The sequence below is a fragment of the Oncorhynchus keta genome, chromosome 21, assembly GCF_023373465.1.
Source record: "Oncorhynchus keta strain PuntledgeMale-10-30-2019 chromosome 21, Oket_V2, whole genome shotgun sequence".
NCBI classification, from domain to species: Eukaryota; Metazoa; Chordata; class Actinopteri; order Salmoniformes; family Salmonidae; genus Oncorhynchus; species Oncorhynchus keta.
In genome coordinates this window covers 26,985,305-27,010,710 of record NC_068441.1, presented here as the reverse complement: position 1 = coordinate 27,010,710, position 25,406 = coordinate 26,985,305, and the positions used below count along the sequence as shown (strand labels likewise).

The window sequence follows — 25,406 nt, the reverse complement described above, 5'->3', positions numbered from 1 at the left end:
TCCTGTAAAGATTAGGAAAAAAATGAGAAAAAAACCCAAATACAATTGCATGTACAGATAAATAGTTAAGCAGTTCCTTTGTAAGATAACTCTTTTGTAAGATACATTTTTTAGATGAAACATGTATGGAAACAGGTGAATTAACACTACTCAGTTAGCAGGCTCAAGCAAGCTAAAACCCACATGGTAGCAATAACTAACTTGCAGAAATAGTTTTCAAGGTAGAAATGATTTAAACACACTTTGCTATAGGCTACTATTTATTAGTTAACAAAAAATCATGTATGTCATTTAAAATATTTTCACCCCACCCAGTATTGTAATCAAAACTTACCAGAAAGCATGTAGTCCTTGGCTCAGACAGTGTAGTAGTATGGGCTCAATAGGATCTCATTAGTGTGCAAGATCTTGAGAATCCGCTGTACATGTCATGTAAGAGTGCACTGTGCATGCAGAGGGTTGCAATTCCATTGAATTGTGGATAGTTTAACCAAAATATGCCACAAGACCTAGAATTGCCTTGTGTATCCCACAAAAAAGGTTCACTGTTATAAGCTAACATTTTGATGAATTTAATCAAAATTCCCCCAATTCTAGGTCTTAACTTCCCATGGAAAATTTCTGGAAATTTACGAGAAAGTTTCCAACTCTTTCCAACCCTATGTGTAGCACATAGCAGAAGTGACCTGGGATCCTATCAAAGCAAAACCTCAATTGTAGCCCAGTGTTTGTTTGCTCATCTCTCCAAAAGGGAAAGGGTCCATTTAAGAGCGATGAGAACCATAGATCACTTTTATTTGTGCATATCTATATTGGACAGGAGTACTATGGCCTAATTTGCAGATTGAAATTTGGTAAGTTGTTAAGTATAGTGAACTGTTGATTTTCTCCTTCACTTTTCACTTCCTGATTAATAGTCATCCTCACTGCTGCTGACCCCTCCCTTTTCTTTGACCCCTCACTAACTTTCACACCACCCTGCTCTAACCCACTGTTAATGGCATGGCATGGCACAGCACAACCCTACACCTTAACGTCCATAATGAATAAAATCATTAATAAGTTATTAACTATGTGTCTCTGTATGTTGGCCATACAAATGCTGCATGAGGATTAACCCTGCGTTTGTTTCTGTTGGCCCGCTGGGCTGTACTAACCCACCTCACTCCACCAGCAGCTGGATCTCAACCAGCCACAGAAAATACTGGATGACCAGAGGAGGGTAGGTACTAACCCTGACCGTAACATGAACACAACCATAAACCATAAATCCTGAACCCCAACTAAAACCTAAACAACTGGAGGACCCTAACATGAACATAACCTTCACTAAGCCTAAACATAGTTTCAGAGGAGGATAGGTAATTCTGAACCGAACCCTAACAGAAACCCCAACACTCATTCTACTGACCCCTGAGATTGTTAGGCTTTCACCCTAGCCTGAACCCTCAACCTGTCACTGAACTCTACAGATTGTACTAACCCCACTGCAGCCCTTTCCCTACAGTTGTGGTTAGCTGACTTGGTGCACATCATACAGTATAATCATGGTTGACTTAATGTGTCGAATAGATAAGCTTGTATTTCAGTGACTTTCTTAACAGTCTACAATACTGACTGGGTAATGCTACCTAGCACAGGCGAACGAACCTAAACAACATATGTTACCTTCCCACCTCCACACACATGTCTCCAAGGAACCTAGGAGTGGAGGTGAAGGATGTGAGCTCATGTTTGTGGAATGTGATTGGATGATTGGCTCTCAACGTGTGATTGTGTAGCTCATTTCACACAATGCCCATTCGGCTGCCTCCTGCCAGTGACAGATAAGGTTCTATTGTCTATGGTGCTGATGCCGACAGGTTTCTGGATTAGTCATGCCGATGGTGTGGGAGGGATGGCCCCCATGCTGGCCTGTCTGAAAACAGCTAGGACCCAAATTCCCGTCATACTTCTACCAGGGATAGAGATATAACAAGCTTGATGACTGATCTTTACCTGTGTTATTGGTTGTTTATTCAACACGTGAATGAGAATGTCGGGAGAGTAATAACACTATAGACATTTAACAGATGCTTTATCCACAGAAACATAGGTGGCCCATGGAGGTATCAAACCCATAACCCTGGTGTTTTCAGAACCCTATGCCAACCAAACCAAACTAGGCATCGGAACTCAACTCTAGTCTTCATCTTTGCGAAACTATACTACTTAAGTGCAGTTCATGCACACAATGTTTATTTGGATTGGCCCTGGCAGTCTTCTCTCTTCAAACTCCTTTAATCAGTTCAAGTGGGCCTCATTGACATGATGATGGATATATGGTGCACATAATGTACACTGTATGATAGACTCCCTCTCAAGTCTCTTACATCATCACACTAATACACCACCATTTCCCTCTCTCTGAAGGGTGAGGCGCTGAGGCAGATTCTGGTCAACCGTTACTATGGTAACTTCCATAGTAGGAGTGCTGGGCGGAGGGACAGCCTGACGGCCTTCAGCAACGCAACCCTGGTTCCAGTAGGACCCGGCAAGAGCCAATCAGGTGAGAGCACCTCTCTGTCGCTTGGTATGGTATCTATATATAGTATTTATTGATCTGTCATCTCCTTTGTTTTGTCTGCTCTCTTTGTCTCTCTGTCATCTTCTCTGTGTCTGTCTGTCTCCTCTTGTCTCTGTCTGTTTTCTTCTCCATCTCTCTCTCTGTCTGTCCATGGTTTTGGATGAAAAGGTTAACTCAGGTAATTCTGATCCCGCGTACAATCGAATCTGTTTGTTTTGTACCTTTTTATGTAAGTTGTCACAAACTGTTGTAGAAGTAATTTTCCAGACACAGATGAACAAAATTAGTGAAACTAAACTGTCAAAAAAGCATGAGTTTCTTTCTAGTGCACACAGGAACCAAACATGACAACGTTGCATATTCTTCTGACCTCATTCTGAACTCTGGACTTCTGCCACCTGCCAAAGAAAAGACTCCTCGATATGGACACACACACATAAACATTCCCACACACCCACATACCATCATGCGATAATGCAACTTTGAGAGGTGAAAGTCTGTCTGTGATGGATGGTGGTGGATAGGGATATTGATATTGTTTCCCAAACAGGTCTTCTCATTATCTCTCTATTATATAACCAAATAGGCCTATCTACACACACAGACAGAGGTCTAGGTCTTGTCCGGCCCCGTGACTGTGAGCACACCAAGCACAACACTGTAATCTCCTCATAATAAGCACTGCGTGATGATCTGACCTCACTATTTCAAGTCAAAATATTGAGTTTTCTATGTAGTGTTGTCAACATATAGGCCTATGAGTCAGTCACCAGGATGGAGATGAAGTGTTGTCATGTATTTCTATATAGCTGTGAATTTAGATGTAGTGTTATCACATTTAACATGGTGTCAGCTGTACTGTTTATTGATATAGCGTGACATCATATTACCCAGTTATAGCATATCTAATTGCCCAGCCATGTTCATGTCAAACAAAGTACTAGTACTGTTAGACCCCTGTGCCTCTTATGGGAATGGGTTGAGAAATAAGCCTAGTTCCTTGTTCACCATGTCTCCCATGTGAACCAAGACACTGCCTGGCAACCCTCCAGACCATAGCAAGTCAACCCACCCCTCCCTTGTTTGATCCAGTTCTGGCTGTTGGTAGGCGACAGACTACTACTTCCTGTGAAAACGGCCTCCTGGTTGCACCTTTTGCAGAAACGAGAGTCCGGACTTCTTAGCACTGTGTGTACATGTGTGTGTATGTGCGTGCCTGCCTGCGTGCCTGCCGCTGGTAAAGGCTGCCAAGGGCGTTATCAATAATACTTGTGTTAACGCGTGAAATAAGCAGAATAGGCCCTATTTTACATTCTCACAGGAAAGCCCCTCTTGATGTTTTCTTATCAAATAAAAGTATATATTTGAAATGTGGCAAACGTGCATTCACTTTCTAATTCTATATGCAAGTACATTGTAAATTAATATGTAATGGTTCGACAATGAAATACACATGTAGGCAACTGCCTGGAAGATGGCACTTTCCTATTTGGCCAGAGGTTCCATGTGATTGAGTAGTTTGGAAGTAAGATTTTAGATATAAAGATTTGAAACCTCTCCTTATCGCTATGAGTCAGGAGAACAGGGAGAATCACACTCCTGACCCTTCACCTCTGACCCCTGTCCCTCCCTTCAGGTCTCGGTGGTATGGGGGCCCTGAGTCGAGGCGAGATGAGCCTGTCAGAGGTACAGTGTCACCTGGACAAGGAGGGAGCCTCCGACCTCGTCATAGACCTCATCATGAACACCACCAGTGACCGCGTCTTCCAGGAAAGCATCCTATTGGCCATCGCCCTGCTGGAGGGTGGGAACACCACCATCCAAGTGAGTCTCAGAGCCACTTGTCAATCAAAATTATGTGGGTGTGTCAGGAGAATCTGAAGCCCAATACATACCTGAATGATGACTCCAAACAAACATTTTTTAAAGTGCATTTCACTACCATAAAGATGCATCATTGGTCCAAACACACTTCACAGATGAGAAAAAAGCAAGGAGAAAGATACAGTGCCTTCAGAAAGTATTCACACCCCTTGACTTGGCAAGACCTGCAAATGGTTGCCTAGCAATGATCAACAACTAATTTGACAGAACTTGAATATATATATTTTTTAATTGGTACATGTTGCACAATCCAGGTGTGGAAAGCTGTTAGACTCACCCAGAAATACTTCCAGCTGTAAATGCTGCCAAATGTGATTCTAACATGTATTGTTGACTCAGGGGGTTGAATACTGTTTCTTTTTTATACATTTTTTACAAATGTTTGAATTTTTCTTCCCCTTTGACATTACAGAATATATTGTATAGATCGTTAACAAAAAAATGACAAATCCATTTTATCCCGCTTTGTAACACAACAAAATGTCAAGGGGTATGAATACTTTCTTGAGGCACTGTCAGTCCTTGGATAGGAACAGTACCAGGCCTATTGTAGACCTTCCACTGCATTGGTCTATCATGTACTGGCATGCTCTGATCCTGTATAAGGCAGCCATTTTACATTAGTCCACACCCCTTCCTCCCTCCCTGCTCCCTTAGAGGATGGCTCACCATGCCACACAACACTTCTATACTTTTCCTGATAGAACTGAGCCACTGTAGAGTTTACTGGCAACGTCAAACAATCCTATGAGGCCATGGGGAATGATTGAACTGAAACTGAGGCACATGGCCGCTGCTCTATCTGGATTATTTACAAGGGAGACATTTTAGAGACTCATATGTTTGTACTGTATATGTAACTCAGCAAAAAAATAAATGTCCTCTCACTGTCAACTGCATTTAATTTCAGCAAACTTAACATGTGTAAATATTTGTATGATCATAACAATATTCACCAACTGAGACATAAACTGAACAAGTTCCACAGACATGTGACTAACAGAAATGGAATAGGGGGGGGGTCAAAATAAAAAGTAACAGTCAGTATCTGGTGTGGCCACCAGCTGCATTAAGTACAGCAATGCATCTCCGCCTCATGGACTGCACCAGATTTGCCAGTTCTTGCTGTGAGATGTTACCCCACTCTTCTACCAAGGCACCTACAAGTTCCCGGACATTTCTGGGGGGAATGGCCCTGGTCCTCACTCTCTGATCCAACAGGTCCCAGACGTGCTCAATGGGATTGAGATCCGGGCTCTTCGCTGGCCATGGCAGAACACTAACATTTCTGTCTTGCAGGAAATCAGCTTTATCATGTAGTGTCGTTTTGTTAGATAAAATCCTTCTTTATATCCCAAAAAGTCAGTTTAGTTGGCGCCATCGATTTGAGTAATCCACTCATTCAACATGCCAAGATAGGGATCTGAAAATCTACCCCTACACTTTGTTTCAACAAGTCAAAATACATTTCTATTTAATCCTCAGATACCCTAAAATGTAATCAAACTATAATATTTCATACAGAAAGAAGTATGTTCAATAGGAAACCAATATTAGCAGGTGCGCGTTGTCTTCATGGCGCACGCACACACATTTCCAAGACTGTGTCCCTGTAGTAAAACTCATTATATATTCCTTTGGAAGAAACAAGCCTGAAACCTTGAACATTGAGTTCTGACACCCAGTGGAAGCCATAGGAATTGCATACTGGGAGCTAGATTTAATTATTTCCCTATACTTTCCATTGTAGGAGTATGGGCTCTCAACAACAACGAAAAAAATTCTGGTTTGTTTTTGTTTGGATATTCTCCTAGCATATCTATTGGGTTATAGTCTCCTACATTATTTTAACATTTCTACAAACGCCAAAGACTCTTCTTTCCAATGGTACCAATTATAAGCATATCCGGGGTTCAGGGCCTGAGCTACAGGCACGTCAGTCAGGCGGAAATTGAGAAGAAAGGACCTGTTCTAACTACCGTTCCACAGGTGCATGTTCATTGATTGTTGTGGGAAACGGTGTTTAAACCCTTTACAATGAAAATCTGTGAAGTTATTTGGATGTTTACTAATTATCTTTGAAAGACAGGATCCTGAAAAAAAGGACATTTCTTTTTTTGTTGAGTTTGTGTTTGAATGTACTATAATTTCCCCCTGATGTTGAACAGACTGTGAAGGTACACTACTGGTCAGACGTTTTAGAACATCTACATGTTCAAGGGTTTTTCTTTATTTTAACTATTTTATACAATGTAGAATAATAGTGAAGACATCAAAACTGTGAAATAACACATTGAATCATGTAGTAAGCAAAAAAAAGTGTTAAACAAATCAAAATATATTTTAGATTCTTCAAATAGCCACCCTTTGCCTTCATGACAGCTTTGCACACACTAGGCGTTCTCTCAACCAGCTTCACAAGGTAGTCACCTGGAATGCATTTCAATTAACAGGTGTGCCTTGTTAAAAGTTCATTTGTGGAATTTCTTTCCTCCTTAATGCGTTTGAGCCAGTCAGTTGTGTTGTAACAAGGTAGGGGTGGTATATAGAAAATAGGCCTATTTGGTAAAAGACCAAGTCCATAGTATTGAAAATAAAAGCTCAAATAAATAGATAGAAAGGACAGTCCATCATTACTTTAAGACATGAAGGTCAGTCAATCTGGAACATTTCAAGAACTTTGAAAGTTTCTTCAAGTGCAGTCGCAAAAACCATCAAGCACTATCATGAAACTGGCTCTCATGAGGACCGCCACAGGAAAGGAGGGCCCAAAGTTACCTCTGCTATAGAGGATAAGTTCATTAGAGTTACCAGCCTCAGAAATTGATTCTCAAAAACAAATCAAAATACATTTTGTATAACACTTTTTTGGTTACTACATAATTTCATAGTTTAGATGTCTTCAATATTATTCTACAATGTAGTAAAAATAAAGAAAAACCCTTGAATGAGTAGGTGTTCTAAAACTTTTGACCGGTAGTGTATATTGTAGACTGTGGAGGTATATTTGTTTGTACACTGTAGATCAGCCCCTGTACCCCTTGTGGAATTACCCTTCCCTTCATAATGGGCTCATAGAGAGGAAGGCACATCTTGTTGTGGGTGGAATCATCATTTCATAGATCTACCACCCTGCACCCCTCCACGCTTTTCTGCATCCATCCATTTAAGCAGCCAACCTCACTAATGGTTGTTTTGGCAACGCGTTGCATACCTACCTACCTCTCTGCATACAGAAGAGAAATTACAAAGAGCAAGTGTGTGTGCATGTGTGAACAAGCCCGCTGCATTTATCTGTCCATCTTGTCTCTGTCTGCCTGCTCCTCTGACTGTCTGCTTCTTCGTCAGTCTGATTGCCTGTGCTTGCATAAACGGGGGCAGCTTGCGTAATCAGATTAGGGGTGAGGAAGCCACTCTAGCAGAGATAATGTCCTGGCTTCCCACGGCTGCAGCCTGTCTCCCTCCCTGCCTGTTGCAGAGATTATCAGGTGACCAATGTTACATAAGGCCTGTGTGAATGAATGTCTCAGGCTTCAAAACATTCCAGCTCTCTCAGCCCAAATTGGGTCATTTTGGGTCTCTGAAGTAGGGCAGTAGGGAGGACTGGATCTTCTCTTCTAACAGTTGTTTTGTACTGAAACATTGAGTGGACATTTAGAGGGGTAAATACTGAAGTATTAATGCTAATGAGGGTATACATGTTCTCTAAAGTACTTTGACATAACATACTGTAGCAGTTCATGAATGCAAACCAGTTTGGTAGGCTAGATATTTGCTTTCTGACCCGGATACTTCTGCATATGCTCACTCGCTGTAACCTCCACGCAGTTGTCATCAGTGGTGTCTGGACTGTCCTGTAGAGTGAGAAACCTGAGGTCACACTAGAAAACGTGTTTCTTAGAAACCTCCAGGTTTACCTTTTTTAGACTGATTAGCTGGACAACAGTTTCAACTTTTGAAGAAATAGGGTTAGCATTACTAATGATTTCTCAGACATATTTAACTCGATAACCTTTTTGACTTTTAACATTAATTTGCTATTTGTCTAAATGTCCACTAGCATAATGTTTTTGTACTATTCGCTCAGAATCAGACCACTTTTCTAGCCTCTGCCTTTTTCACAGATGATAAACAGAGGATGGATAGATAGATCAGTCTATTCTGTCCCTTTTGAACAAGGGATCTACTCTTGAGTTCTTTAATCTGTGTTGATGTGTCTCGAGCCCATACACCTGTTCAGGGTAGAAGCCTGGGATTGTGTTCACTCACGTAACACTGTTAACCATTACCTCCTGACCTACATATCACACAGAAATAAACCTGACCATGTACTCACTCACCCGCTCAATCACTCCCTCACTTACACCTTACACCTTTCTCTCTCACTCACTCTGTCAGCCACTGGGAAGGCCATTAATGACTGAGAAATTGACTTTGGTCCCGTCTGTGAGGTTGATCGTGCGGTAGGATTTTAACAGTGAAGAGGCATACAAGGAAGATGTGATTTTTCTTGCCAATATGAGGATAAAGATCCGGCGTACTGTACAATTATTTACACAATCAAATAAACAGGACGAGGAACAGAAAGGTAAACTGACATGAATAACAGAGCTCTAACAAAAGAAAACCCAGGCTTCAATCATGCCTGTGAACCCGGCAGCATGCCGACCTGTTACCTGTAGGTCTCGCAATTAAATGCTTATTGTAGCAACACCCATTACCCAGAATGCATCACATAACATACCAATTACCTAATTGACAATCAAATTCAATAAAGGTATGAAAAATGGCATACAAACACATTCAGGTAATATGTTCACATGATAAATATCCACACATCAATCACAGTCAATAAATGTGCTTCTCATAATCAACGGGTTTTAATCAATATCTGGACATGCATAATCAAGCAAGACTTTAGATCATGTGACGTATGTCATAATCTCAATCTTCACTCCGGCGAACTTAATTTATTTTCTTTTAACAATCAACGTCAGTCACTTTGTTGCAGGAAATGTTAGATTGTTCCTGCATGCCACACTTCTTCCTGTGACAGCTACTGCTGGAAGAGAGAAGAGGGAGGTAATGGTTGTGTCAGTGGTAATTGGGTTGTGGCACAAACACACAAGTGGTGACTTGTAACATTTCAGCAGTGGTCGGGCACCTGACGTAAAACCCACAAGTTATGCCTTCCCGTGTCAGGGCAGAGAGAATAGGAAGAAGAGTAGGAGATGAAGGAACAGGGAAGAGGAAGAGACAAGAGTTCTGTCAGAAGGATAGGATGAAGATTGAAACAAGAGGCTAGTTCAGAGGACAAATGGGTGTCGGTGGGAAAAAAAAGAGAATTCAGTGGAAAGAGGAGTGTAGGAGAGCTGCAATTCCAGTTAGTCTGTGTGGTGCTGCCTGATGTGTGTGAGAGAGAGGGAGAGAAAGAGAGGGAGTGCGGATATAAATAGCTGTTATATAACATCCCTTTGTTGATGCCAAGTGGCAGAACGGAAGGAGTGAAGGGAAAGCGCTGTGACCTTGTTTTTCAGAACCACCCTCCCCCACCTCTCCTCGCCCTGCCTCGCTCCCAACTCTTATTCTGCTCAGGGTTCATCTCCATGGTTACAGACAGGCTCTCTGTTTACCCAACACTCCAGGGGACTCCTGAAACTCCCCATCCCTTGCTTCTCTCCATTCTCTACTCCTCACCACCATGTCTTACTTAACATACTCAACATCAATCTGTCGAGTGTTGGCTCTGTTCCAGCACTCGTTTTCTAAATCCTGTCTAAACACAGATGGCTTTCTTTTTTTTTTTACCCCTTACACTTGTGGAAATTAACCTATATGGATAGGGCCCAATTGAAGTGTTTCTTACAGAAGAAATATAAAAGGAATATGTATGACCATCGTAGCAATTGAAAGAGAACACTTTGGAGAGTATGAGGAAATGATCAGACCAAAGGTGAGGATACAACAGTTCACCTGTCACAAGACTGAATCCAAACATTACACTTTTGATTTTATTTGCATTTGATATTTTCTGTACTTTCACAGCATTTATCAATAACAAAATCTGAAAATCGGGTTGGAACCTAAATTATATTGTAATTTTTTCATTTCTGAACAGTGACATTATTTTGTTTAGTTCCATTCCACTGTTCCGTCCTGCAAAATAAAGTTCTGAACAAGTTCGGGACAAAAAGGAACACCTTATATCGTTATTTTCTGATAGAACAGCTTTCTATGGAGCGAACAAGCTATAGTTGTTTTAGCCTAGGGAACCAATAGTTTATGGGTGCTATCGGCTGCCTAGGCTATAGTTGTTTTAGCCTAGGGAACCAATAGTTTATTGGTGCTATCGGCTGCCTAGTTTATAGTTGTTTTAGCCTAGGGAACCAATAGTTTATGGGTGCTATCGGCTGCCTAGGCTATAGTTGTTTTAGCCTAGGGAACCAATAGTTTATGGGTGCTATCGGCTGCCTAGTTTATAGTTGTTTTAGCCTAGGGAACCAATAGTTTATGGGTGCTATCGGCTGCCTAGGCTATAGTTGTTTTAGCCTAGGGAACAAATAGTTTATGGGTGCTATCGGCTGCCTAGGCTATAGTTGTTTTAGCCTAGGGAACCAATAGTTTATGGGTGCTATCGGCTGCCTAGTTTATAGTTGTTTTAGCCTAGGGAACCAATAGTTTATGGGTGCTATCGGCTGCCTAGTTTATAGTTGTTTTAGCCTAGGGAACCAATAGTTTATGGGTGCTATCGGCTGCCTAGGCTATAGTTGTTCACTTGTGCGATGGACAGACAAGTGTACGAGAGGCGACTGAAATTTGGCAGGTGGGGAGAAAGTGAGAGAGGGTGGAGGAACGTTGGACATCTTGTTATGAAGTGCATTATCTGAATTAGGCCCAGAGAATTATACCTACGGAGGAGCGGCTTCTATGGAGGAACTTTCAACTCCCGATAGATGGACCAGAGCTAGCTAACAAGCTTGTGTGTGCAGTGCGGCACCAGAATTAAAAACACATCTCACCTTTTTGTAGTTAATAAATCCAACGTGAAATGTGATAATTATAGTATCCTTAACTAGCATTGAAGAAGTTTATCAATTTTTCTCTAATAATCTCTCCCTAATTTCTGAATCACGCTTGTAATGACAGTAGGCTACAGTAGCCTAAGCTTCGGAGGGGGAGGGGCACATGCACGCACACTGGCAAAGATATTCAACTGGCAGGCAGGCACTGGAATAAGTTTGAGTGACAGAGTGAGGGCTTTGGCCAGAACATAAAATAATGTTATTAACTGATTCCCATGCTTTGAAAATAACAGTTCTGTTCCGGAGCAGTATAGATCTTTCATTCCCTTTTCTGATTCTGTTCCTATAAAAAATGACATTTTCCGGTTTTATGTTCCCTGAACCGGTTCCAACCCCTGCTGAAAATACTCTGCATACATTCAGTAACATAATAACAATATTCATTGACATTTTGGAGTAGGTGCAGGTTAAGAAAAAACTATTTAAAGGGTTTGAGTCAGAGGTCTAATTGGTTTCTCCACCTCTCCAAAGTGTGCACAGTTCCTAAGTAATTTATGACTCAAGTAAAGAGCCTTCAACTATAAGGTGTTTTTTTAGCTCTCCTCGCTCTGCCATTGAGGAACTGAGGCAAGCGTCCCCAACATCACACAATTTTAGTTGTTTATGCAATCCAAAAACATTCCATTATAAATCGCAATCTGGGTCAGATGGGCATCATTTGAACTCTTATTCTATTGCCAACATGGCTCGCTAAGTTATGAAATACTTTCTTAGTGTTATGCTTTCAAAAGGCACTTCAGACAAATATTGTAATTTTTGATTTGCATAGAATGTAGTCATGAGTGCTTTCAAGTGCGTGTTCCACTGCTAATGTTCTTCACAATACGATTAATATATTCTCATTCTGTCCAGGACAACCCAGGGTATAACGCATGTCATCCTTATAACTGGATCAAACATAGAGATCATAAATGTTGATACTGTAAATTACATGAGTTTTCAAATATGGAAATGTGAAGTGCACATTTGGACTCATGGGTGTCTGGTTTGCTTGTATGACATCAAAGTGGTATTTATTATAATCCTCAACGTCTAATCTTTCCAAACACCGACTCCTCTCGATTTACAGCATTTCCTTCACTCTGACAACATCAAATGTCAAAGCACCCCAATTAGGGCGAGGGATGGGGGCATCTTGTCATGCGCGGTGCTCAAGTCAAAACCCATACAGCGCTGTGAAGCAGAGAACCTGTATACGGGATGACAGGGGCTGTGAGTGGAAAGGGTTAATACCTCTGGCAACGCCATTTACTTGGAGGGGCTTTTGACACATTTCTGTGGCTAATAAAGTGACTATATCTATTATTCTACTGAAGTCTTATAAAAGGGGGATGTTTTTGATCATGCTGAAATGCAGAAGAAAGAAAATATGACTTGTACCAGTGTGTTGTTGCAACGTCCATGACAAGGCACTGTGTACCCTGTGATGCATGCTGTGCATCCTCCTGTTTGTGAGGAAGACCCCTGTCCTCTAGGATTTAGACGAGATCCGCACAATTCTTAGAACGGGTCTAAGTCTCTTTCAGACAGACAAAGAGGGGGAAAGAGACAGATGGAGAGAGAGACCGGGAGAGAGGGAGGGATAGATAGAGGGTGAGTATGAATAACAGAGATGCTGTCGGCCGTAGACTATGCCAGGCGTCTGATGCCATAACCTAACGCTCATTCAATTACAGTAGACATGATATTTCTCATCCTCACCACTGTCATACATCATCAGTGTCATAAATCCATCACAACCAAACTGAAGCCTCAACATTACCTCACAAAACTCCACCAAACCCAACATAACCACAACATAGTAACCCTGACCCAACCCAGATCCCAGACCCTGTCATCTCTGGCAACACTGCCAACTGAGTCCCATTTGCACATAGATATTCAACCACAGCCACCAGCTCAGAGTGGAGAGTAATGTGCCCTAGTAGTGAGAGGAAGCATGTCAACACAAAGGTGGGGAGGGAGTAGAGAATGAATTTGGTTGTTACATGAGAGCAGTGTAGTTTGAGAGGCATTTGTAGGCATTTCAAAAAGTTGTTTCGCAGTGGTCCAATATTTTACCAGCGTGAGTACTACTACTGTACAGTCAATGTGTTGAGCTTTTTCCTCAAATTTACTTTGTTCAAATCCCAAGCTACAATAAATGTGTCCTCTGGATATGTGGTTTCCAGTTTGCATAAAGTCCATTGTTGTTCTTTGAGGGTTGCCGTGGTATCTGCTTGAGGGGGTACCAGAGCGCCAAGTCTAGGTCCAAAAGGCTTCTTAACAGCTTCTAACCCCCAAGCCATAAGACTCCTGAACAGCGAATCAAATGGCGACCCAGACTATTTGCATTGTCTGTCCCCCCCACCCCCTCTTTTACCCTGCTGCTACTCTCTGTTTATTATCTATGCATAGTCACTTTAATTCTAACTACATGTACATATTACCTCAATTACCTCGACTAACCTGTGCCCCTGCACATTGACTTCTATTCGACGCATGTGACAAATATAATTTGATTTAAATATACATGGCTTGATTATAACCAAAGAGAATTCTCTTGGGAGGTAATATGGTCGGCATTTAATTGTGAAGTATTCTAGGTCAGGTGAACAAAATTATTTGAGTTTCTGTATGTTATCACAATCACACCATAAGTAGTTAATCGTGAAACATACACCCCCGCCTTTCTTCTCTCCAGAGAGTTCTTTATTCCTGTCTGCGCGATGTATTGAGAACCCAGATGGCTGTATGGACGGCGACAGTTTATCCCGAGAGAGCCATGAAACCGTGGATAGATGGCAGCATTTGTGCAAAACTGAAAGCGCGAACCACCGCATTTATCCATGGCAATGTGACTGGGAATATGACCGAATAAAGACGGTGTAGTTATTCCCTCCGTAAGGCAATCAAACAGGCAAAATGTCAGTACAGAGACAAAGTGGAGTCACAATTCAACGTTTCAGACATGAGACGTATGTGGCAGGGTCTACAGACAAGCACAGACTACAAAGGGAAAACCAGCCACGTCGCGGACACCGACGTCTTGCTTCCGGACGCGGCCCGCTACCAAGGACTGTGGGCTCTACTTCTCTGTGGCCCACGTGAGTTAGACATTTAAGTGCGTTAACCCTCGCAATGCTCCCGACCCAGACGGCATCCCTATCCCCATCCTCATAGCATGCGCAGACCAGCTGGCTGGAGTGTTTACGGACATATTCAATCTCTTCCTATCCCAATATTCTGTCCCCACTTGCATCAAGATGTCCACCATTGTTCCTGTACCCAAGAAAGCGACGTTAACTGAACTAAATGACTATCGCCCGTAGCGCTCACTTCTGTCATTATGAAGTGCTTTGAGAGTCTGGTTAAGGATCATATCACCTCAACCTTATCTGACACCATAGATCCACTTCAATTTGCTTACTGCCCCAATAGATCCACAGACGATGCAATCGCCATCACACTGCCCTATCCCATCTGGACAAGAAGAATACCAATGTAAGAATGCTGTTAATTGACTATAGCTCAGCATTCAACACCATAGTACCCTCCAAGCTCATCATTCAACTCGGGGCCCTGGGTCTGAACCCCGGCCTGTGTAACTGAGTCCTGGACTTCCTGGAAACAACACCTCCACTTCGTTGATCATCAACACAGGGGCCCCACAAGGGTGCGTGCTCAGCCCCCTCCTGTACTCCCTGTTCACCCATGACTGCGTGGCCACGGACTCCTCAAACTCAATCAAGTTTGCAGATGACACAACAGTAGTAGGCCTGATTACCAACAATGACGAGACAGCCTATGGGAAGGAGGTGAGGGCCCTGGGAGAGTGGTGCCAGGAAAATAACCTCTCATTCAACATTAACAAAGCAAAGGAGCTGATCGTGGACTTCAGGAAACAGCAGAAGGAGCACGGCAGCGCAGCGCAGTGGACGTGGAAAGTTCCTCGACGTACACATCACTGACGATCTGATATGGCACCTGATGTAACAGGAAGGCCAAAAATATCATCAAGGACCTCAACCACCGAGCCACGTCCTGTTCACCCTGCTATCATCCAGAAGGCGAGGTCAGGCAGATGCATCAAAGCTGGGTCCGAGAGACTGAAAAACAGCTTCTATCTCAAGGCCATCAGACTGTTAAATAACCATCGGTAGCCAGCTTCCACCAGGCTAAGCAACCCTGCACATTAGAGGCTACTGCCCTATATACATAGACTTGGGATTACTGGCCACTTAAATAATGGGACACTAGTCACTTTAATAATGTTTTAATAATGTTGTAATTAATAATGTTCTTAATTCCATTATTTTACTTTTTGATTTGTGTGTATTTTTGTGAATTGTTAGATATTTTTATTTTTTTCACCTTTATTTAACCAGGTAGGCTAGTTGAGAACAAGTTCTCATTTGCAACTGCGACCTGGCCAAGATAAAGCATAGCAATTTGAGACATACAACAACAGACTTCCACATGGAATAAACAAAACATAGTCAATGATACAGTAGAACAAAAGAAAACAAAAAATCTATATATATAAGTCTATATAGTGCAAATGAGGTAAGATAAGGGAGTTAAGGCAATAAATAGGCCATGGTGACGAAGTAATTACAATTAAACACTGGAATGGTAGATGTGCAAGTAGAAATACTGGGGTGCAAAGGAGCAAGATAAATAAATACTGTATGGGGATGAGGTCGGTAGATAGATGGGCTGTTTACAGATGGGCTATGTACAGGTGCAGTTATCTGTGAGCTACTCTGACAGCTGGTGCTTAAAGCTAGTGAGGGAGATATGAGTCTCCAACTTCAGAGATTTTTGCAGTTCGTTCCAGTCATTGGCAGCAGAGAACTGGAAGGAAAGACGACCAAATTAGGAATTGCTTTGGGGGTGACCAGTGAGATATACCTGCTGGAGCTGGTGCTACGAGTGGGTGCTGCTATGGTGACCAGTGAGCTGAGATAAGGCGGGGCTTTACCTAGCAGAGACTTGTAGATAACCTGTAGCCAGTGGGTTTGGCGACGAGTATGAAGCGAGGGCCAACCAACGAGAGTGTACAGGTCGCAATGGTGGGTAGTGTATGGGGCTTTGGTGACAAAACAGATGAAACTGTGATAGACTGCATCCAGTTTGTTGAGTAGAGTGTTGGAGGCTACTTTATAGATGACATCACCGAAGTCGAAGATGGGTAGGATAGTCAGTTTTATGAGGGTATGTTTGGCAGCATGAGTGAAGGAGGCTTTGTTGCAATATAGGAAGCCAATTCTAGATTTAATTTTGGATTGGAGATGCTTAATGTGAGTCTGGAAGGAGAGTTTACAGTCTAACCAGACACCTAGGTATTTGTAGTTGTCCACATATTCTAAGTCAGAGCCGTCCAGAGTAGTGATGCTGGACAGGCGAGCAGGTGCGAGCAGTGATCGGTTGAATAGCATGCATTTAGTTTTTCCTGCGTTTTAAGAGCAGTTGGATGCCACGGAAGGAGAGTTGTATGGCATTGAAGCTCGCCTGGAGGTTAGTTAACACAGTGTCCAAAGAGGGGCCAGAAGTATACTGAATGGTGTCGTCTGCGTAGAGGTGTACCAGAGAATCACCAGCAGCAAGAGCAACATCATTGATGTATACAGAGAAGAGAGTCGACCCGAGGATTGACCCCTGTGGCACCCCCATAGAGACTGCCAGAGGTCCGGACAACAGGCCCTCCGATTTGACACGCTGAACTCTATCAGAGAAGTAGTTGGTAAACCAGGCGAGGCAATCATTTGAGAATCCAAGGCTGTCGAGTCTGCCAATAAGAATGTGGTGATTGACAGAGTCGAAAGCCTTGGCCAGGTCGATGAATATGGCCGCACAGTAATGTCTCTTAACGATGGCGGTTATGATGTCGTTTAGGATCTTGAGCGTGGCTAAGGTGCACCCATGACCAGCTCTGAAACCAGATTGCATAGCGGAGGTACGGTGGGATTCGAAATGGTCAGTCATCTGTTTGTTAACTTGGCTTTCGAAGACTTTAGAAAGACAGGGTAGGATAGATATAGGTCTGTAGCAGTTTGGGTCTAGAGTGTCACCCCCTTTGAAGAGGGGGATGACCGCGGCAGCTTTCCAATCTTTGGGAGTCTCAGACGATACGAAAGAGAGGTTGAACAGTCTCGTAATAGGGGTTGCAAAATTTTGGCCTATCATTTTAGAAAGAGAGGGTCCACATTGTCTAGCCCGGCTGATTTGTAGGGGTCCAGATTTTGCAGCTCTTTCAGAACATCAGCTATATGGATTTGGGTAAAGGAGAAATGGTGGGGGCTTTGGCAGGTTGTTGGGTGCCGGGCAGTTGACCGGGGTTGGGATAGCCAGGTGGAAAGCATGGCCAGCCGTAGAGAGATGCTTATTGAAATTCTCAATTATAGTGGGTTTATCGGTGGTGACGGTGTTTCCTAGCCTCAGAGCAGCGGGCAGCTGGAAGGAGGTGCTCTTGTTCTCCATGGACTTTACAGTGTCCCAGAACTTTTTTGAGTTAGTACTACAGGATGCAAATTTCTGTTTGAAAATGCTAGCCTTAGCTTTTCCTAACTGCCTGTGTATATTTGTTCGTAACTTCCCTGAAAAGTTGCATATCGCGAGGGCCATTCGATGCTAATGCAGAACGCCAGAACGCCTGCTAATGCAGGTCTGGGGTGAACCAAGGACTAAGGATATTCCTAGTTCTACATTTTTTGAATAGGGCATGCTTATTTAAGATGTTGAGGAAGGCCCTTTCAAAGAATAGCCAGGCATCATCTACTGATGAGATGAGGCCAATGTCATTCCAGGATACCCTGGCCAGGTCAATTAGAAAGGCCTGTGTTTCAGGGAGCGTTTGACAGTGATGAGGGGTGGTCGTTTGGTCGCAGACCCATTACAGATGCAGGCAATGAGGCAGTGATCGCTGAGATCTTGATTGAAAACAGCAGAGGTGTATTTGGAGGTTGAGTTAGTTAGGATGACATCTATGAGGGTGCCCATGTTTACAGATGTGGTGTTGTACCTGGTAGGTTCATTGATCATTTGTGTGAGATTGAGGGCATCAAGCTTGGATTGTAGGATGGCCGGGGTGTTAAGCATGTCCCAATTTAGGTCACCTAGAAGCACGAGCTCACATATGGTATCGAGGGCACAGCTGGGGGCAGAGGGAGGTCTATAGCAAGCGGCAACAGTGAGAGACTTGTTTCTGGAAAGGTGAATTTTTAGAAGTAGAAGCTCGAATTGTTTGGGTACAGACTTGGATAGCCTGCAGAGTTCTGTATTACTACCTCTGCAGTAGATTGCAACACCGCCCCCTTTGGCAGTTCTATCTTGGCGGAAAATGTTATAGTTAGGGATGAAGATTTCAAGGTTTTTGGTGGTTTTCCTGAGCCAGGATTCAGACACAACTAAGACATCCGGGTTGGCAGAGTGTGCTAAAGCAGTGAGTAAAACATACTTAGGGAGTAGGCTTCTAATGTTAACATGCATGAAACCAAGACTTTTACGGTTACAGAAGTCAACAAATGAGAGCACCTGGGGAGTGAGAGTGGAGCTAGGCACTGCAGGACCTGGATTAACCTCTACATCACCAGAGGAACAGAGGATACTACTGCACTGTTAGGAAAACAACCATTTAGCTACATCCGCAATAACATCTGCTAAATATGTGTATGTGACCAATTACATTTCTGAGAGTTTGTGAGAGAAGTGTCTGTGTGCCCGTAACATGGAAAATGTCACACTGTCCGCCAAAGCTGGTCTGTTTTGATGTAGCCACGCAAAGCGTTCCTGTTTGTGTGGCTGTATGTTCCTTGTCTGTGTGTTAGGTAATTCCTTCAGCACTCCAGGGGTAGAGGGAGGAGGGGGGGCTGTGACGAGCTGTTGTCTCCGGTCAGAGCCCTGCGGTGCAGCCTTTCCCGCCCCTTCCTCCTTCACTCAGGCCCCAAGGTCCCACCCACGCCCGTGCTGTCTAATAACAGAGGACAAGAGTGATGTGAGCAAAGAGGGAGATGGGGAGAGAGGGGAAGAAAGAGAGATGAGAAGATGCATTATTACTGAGAGAAGGAGGTATGGAGGGAGAGCGAGAGAAAGACGGACATGAACACTTCAGCCCCCCATCTCTCCCATCCCTCCCTCCAACCCTCCCTGTGTTGTGTTGGTTTCCAGGTTGTGAGGTTCAGTTAATCACTACCTCTCTGCACTATCCACTCTGTCATCAAGTTATCTGTTGCACTGGGTCTTGCTGGATAGCACGAATACTAACCCATACCACACCACATTTGCGAGTGGTCTAGTGCACAGTGGTGGGGGTTGGGGTGAGTGAGGCTGGGGGCTTTGGAGTCTGTTGCCCAGGGTCATAAATTCACAACGATAACGTTGTTTATTTGGAATAGATGGTGGTAGAAGGAGAAGTCACTCATCACAAGATGGGCAGGTCTCTAATCATGACACAACATAATACTGCTTTGTTCAAACTGCGTGATATTTTGATACTAAGGAAAGATGCTGGTGAGAATCTAGTGAGTTATCACTTTCACAATAAGTGAAGCTATACAGTGATTCAGAAAGTATTTGCATCCCTTGACTTTTTCCACATTTTGTTACAAATTATGATTAAAATGGATTATATATATAAAATAAAAAAAGGGGGGGGGGGTCTACACAAAAAACTCTAATCTCAAAGTGGAAGAAAAATAATACTATTTTAAAGATGAATTTCAAATGTAACACTAATCTTGATTAGATAAGTATTCAATCACCTTTGGCAGCGATTAGATACAGATTAGATGCATAGTCTTTTTGGGTATGATCTTCGTACAATATTTGTTCCATTATTCTTTTTAAACTCTTCAAGCTCTGTCAAGTTGGTTGTTGATCATTGCTAGACAGCCGTTTTCAAGTCTTGACATTTGATTTTAAGCCGATTTAAGTCAAAACTGTAACTAGGCCACTCAATATTTTTATTCTATACAGTCTTCCTCCTTTCACTCTGTCATTTAGGTTAGTATTGTGGAGTAACTACAATGTTGTTGATTCGTCCTCAGTTTTCTCCAATCACAGCCATTCAACTCTGTAACTCTGTAAAGTCACAATTAATAACTTCCCCATGCTCAAAGTGATATTCAGTGTCTTATTTGTTTTGTTTTTTGCGTGGCATTGAAAAACTCCCCGGTCTGGTTGAATCTGTGCTTGGAATTCACTAATCGACAATTATCTGTATGTGTGGGCTACAGAGTAAAACATCATGTTCCCCACTATTATTGCACACAGTGAGTCCATTAAAATGTGACTTGTTAAGCACATTTTTACTCCTGAATGTATTTAGGCTTGCCATAAAAGGGGTTGAATGCTTATTGAATACTTAAGACATTTCAGCCTTAAATGTTTAAGCCTGTAGCACAACAAAATGTGGAAAAAGTCAAAGGGTGTGAATACTTTCTGAAAGTGCTATAGGACGTGCTACCTGTCCCAGACCTATTATTTGACCATGCTGGTCATTTATGAACATTTTAACATCTTGGCCATGTTCTGTTATAATCTCCACCCGGCACAGCCAGAAGAGGACAGGCCACCCTTCATAGCCTGGTTCCTCTCTAGGTTTCTTCCTTGGTTTTGGCCTTTCTAGGGAGTTTTTCCTAGCCAACGTGCTTCAACACCTGCATTGCTTGCTGTTTGGGGTTTTAGGCTGGGTTTCTGTACAGCACTTTGAGACATCAGCTGATATACGAAGGGCTATATAAATAAATTTGATTTGATGTTGTTTTGCTAGCAAGTCAGCAATGTACTATTTAATGTTGGCTTGGAAACTTTGAAAATGCTATCTTTTCAACCACATTGATTCATTGTGAGCTATAAATAATATGTGAAAACACTGCCAACGTGATATTCCTATTGCATCTTCATTATCATCTACATTATGACAATGTATTTGACAAACATTTTTTGGCACAGATTTGAAAATGATTACTGCAGACTACATAGTACTCCACAATTGTGTTGTTAGCAGACCCAGGGCTGTTTACCGAGGAGGATTGGCATGTTTAATTCATTTAACATTTCGAACATTGTACTGGTAAAGTAGTGAATGTCCTCCTGCCAACAAGCCTTCTATACCACATCTCTTTTTTCAAATAACATTGTAAAATGGAGTTTGTCCATTTTGTTTTATACTTTATTCAAACTGATTAAAAATATTTGTTTTTCAAGTATGCTTCTCCACGCATACACACACACACACACACTGTAAGGATCTGCCCCTTCTTTTCAATTTTTGCCTAAAATTACATACCCAAATCTAACTGCCTGTAGCTCAGGACCTGAAGCAATGATATGCATATTCATTATACCATTTGAAGTTTGTGGAAATGTGAAATTAATGTATGAAAATATAACACATTAGATCTGGTAAAAGATAATACAAAGAAAAAAACACATGTTTTTTGTATTTTGGTAAATGCAAAAGAGAATGTCCATAATGTATTATTCCAGCCCAGGTGCAATTTAGATTTTGGCCACTAGATGGCAGCAGTGTATGTGCAAAGTTTGAGGCTGATCCAATGAACCATTGCATTTCTGTTAAAAATGCTGTATCAACACTGCCCAAATGTGCCTAATTAGTTTATTAATAACTTTTCAAGTTCATAACTGTGCACTCTCCTCAAACAATAGCATGGTATTATTTCACTGTAATAGCTACTGTAAATTGGACAGTGCAGTTAGATTAACAAGAATATAAGCTTTCTGCCCATATCAGATATGTCTATGTTCTGGGAAATGTTCTTGTTACTTACAGCCTCATGCTAATCGCATTAGCGCACATTAGCTCAACCGCCCCGAGGGTGGGACAATGATCTGAAGAGATCCTTAAGAGGTTTAAACTGGCCTTAAGCACACACACACTACCCCAGTTTATCAAAGTTTACATTTAACCTGGAAACAAGTCTAGTTATGCAACAAGCTTTCAGAACTGGCCTAGATACCAGCTGATAACATTTTCTCCCCCTCACTTTCTCCCTCCATCTCTCCCTACCTCTTTTTCTCCTTTTTCCATTTCTCATATTTTTTCTTGTAACACTTTACTTTTGACACTGTGTCATAACAGCTGACATAACTTGTCATAATATGGTTATAACACTGTCATGACCCATATATTTACACCTGTTGCCACACATATATTGCGTTATTTTATGTCTGGTTATGACGCCTACATAAGTGTCAAAACCCACATTATTATTCAAACAATTGTATTCCCTGCCTAGAAGTTTCCTTTTGTTTCAAAGTTTATTTCTTAAATCCTTTGATGAAGTAATGAAATCTTTAGTAATATTATTTTTTTTCGTCATTTCATCATCATCATTTGAAATAACACTATGACACTGTCAAGAAGCATTATGACCATCGTAATCATATAAGCTAGATAGGTCTATCACATTCATGCCCTCAGATCAGTCGTCAGTGTTTGACACTTTTGTACAGTGGGGCAAAAAAGTATTTAGTCAGCCACCAATTGTGCAAGTTCTCCAACTTTAAAAGATGAAAGGCCTGTAATTTTCATCATAGGTACACTTCAACTAAGACAGACAAAATGAGGAAAAAGAATCCAGAAAATCACATTGTATGGTTTTTTATGAATTTATTTGCAAATTATGGTGGAAAATAAGTATTCGGTCACCTACAAACAAGCAAGATTTCTGGCTCTCACAGACCTGTAACTTCTTCTTTAAGAGGCTCCTCTGTCCTCCACTCGTTACCTGTATTAATGGCACCTGTTTGAACTTGTTATCGGTATAAAATACACCTGTCCACATCCTCAAACAGTCACACTCCAAACTCCACTATGGCCAAGACCAAAGAGCTGTCAAAGGACACCAGAAACAAAATTGTAGACCTGCACCAGGCTGGGAAGACTGAATCTGCAATAGGTAAGCAGCTTGGTTTGAAGAAATCAACTGTGGGAGCAATTATTAGGAAATGGAAGATATACAAGACAACTGATAATCTCTCTCGATCTGGGGCTCCATGCAAGATCTCACCCCGTGGGGTCAAAATGATCACAAGAACGGTGAGCAAAAATCCCAGAACCACACGGGGGGACCTAGTGAATGATCTGCAGAGAGCTGGGACCAAAGTAACAAAGCCTACCATCAGTAACACACCAAGCCGCCAGGGACTCAAATCCTGCAGTGCCAGACGTGTCCCCCTGCTTAAGCCAGTACATGTCCAGGCCCGTCTGAAGTTTGCTAGAGAGCATTTGGATGATACAGAAGAAGATTGGGAGAATGTCATATGGTCAGATCAAACCAAAATAGAACATTTTGGTAAAAACTCAACTCGTCTTGTTTGGAGGACAAAGAATGCTGAGTTGCATCCAAAGAACACCATACCTACTGTGAAGCATGGGGGTGGAAACATCATGCTTTGGGGCTGTTTTTCTGCAAAGGGACCAGGACGACTGATCCGTGTAAAGGAAAGAATGAATAGGGCAAAGTATCGAGAGATTTTGAGTGAAAACCTCCTTCCATCAGCAAGGGCATTGAAGATGAAACGTGGCTGGGTCTTTCAGCATGACAATGATCCCAAACACACCGCACGGGCAACAAGGGAGTGGCTTCGTAAGAAGCATTTCAAGGTCCTGCGGTGGCCTAGCCAGTCTCCAGATCTCAACCCCATAGAAAATCATTGTAGGGAGTTGAAAGTCCGTGTTGCCCAGCAACAGCCCCAAAACATCACTGCTCTAGAGGAGATCTGCATGGAGGAATGGGCCACAATACCAGCAACAGTGTGTGAAAATCTTGTGAAGACTTACAGAAAACGTTTGACCTTTGTCATTGCCAACAAAGGGTATATAACAAAGTATTGAGAAACTTTTGTTATTGACCAAATACTTATTTTCCACCATAATTTGCAAATAAATTAATCAAAAATCCTGCAATGTGATTTTCTGGATTATTTTTTTCTCATTTTGTCTGCCATAGTTGAAGTGTACTTATGATGACAATTACAGGACTCTCATCTTTTTAAGTGGGAGAACATGCACAATTGGTGGCTGACTAAATACTTTTTTTGCCCCACTGTAGAGGTGTCATAACCAGCAATAATGTAACACAATATTCATCACAACAGGTCTAAATATGTCATGACAGTGTTAGGACCATATTATAATGGGTTATGTCAGCTGTTATGCCTTATTATGACATGTATGACTGTCGTAACATGTCGCTGGGTATCAAGTAAAGTGTCACCTTTTTTCTTATTTTCTTCCTTGCACCCTTTTTCCTCTCCCTGTGTTTCTGTCTCCCTCCCTCCCTCACTCCTTCCCTTCCTCTCTCCCTCCACCCTCTCCCCCTCTCTCTATCTGTGTAAGTAGGGCAGGCTTCACCCACTCGTGTCGTTTTTCACCCTAAGCAATGTGATCTGGCCTGTTCTGCCATTGGTTTGGAGTCTCCTCCCTCTCCCAGTAGACTGACCAAATAACAGGCTGAGGCTGACTATGGTCGTGGTCTTATGATTTTCTGCATGCATGGGGCACACAGCAATAAAGAGCGAGAGAAATAAAGAATTCCATTCTTGAATCCCGTGTGTTGTCATTGACTGTTTGCACAGTAGAATAGGGTAAAAAACGATGCGTTTTCGACCAGTCTTCTCATGACTTTAAATGGCGTGTGGAGAAAAAAACCAGGTGACGACGTAGGTGGCTTTAGGTCCATTACCATCTCAATGGAAGTATTCAGTGTTAAAGTACCTATGTACATGACTTAAATTTCCCTTTTCTGAAGTATGTGCTACAGAGTGTGTATGTGTTGATGATATGTACTTAGTGCTACTGTAAACACAACAGAGCAGGCCTGTCTTATTTTGATCCATTAGATCAATTACCTGAACCTCTGTGTTTT

The 25,406-nt window shown here is 42.2% G+C and overlaps 1 protein-coding gene across 4 annotated transcripts in view; it reads left to right on the top strand.

The window, feature by feature from the left end:
- LOC118400343 (inositol 1,4,5-trisphosphate receptor type 1-like) overlaps positions 1–25,406 on the top strand; it is a 218,401-nt gene that overhangs the window by 103,963 nt on the left and 89,032 nt on the right. For 2 of the 4 annotated variants that reach the window (XM_052473596.1, XM_052473595.1), the window contains 2 exons: positions 2,413–2,548; positions 4,203–4,390. In XM_052473596.1, the coding sequence (XP_052329556.1) occupies positions 2,413–2,548; positions 4,203–4,390 (324 nt within the window). Of the gene's footprint in view, positions 1–1,174; positions 1,223–2,412; positions 2,549–4,202; positions 4,391–25,406 lie in introns of all 4 variants that reach the window. The other 2 variants (XM_052473594.1, XM_052473593.1) reach the window with 2 other exon arrangements.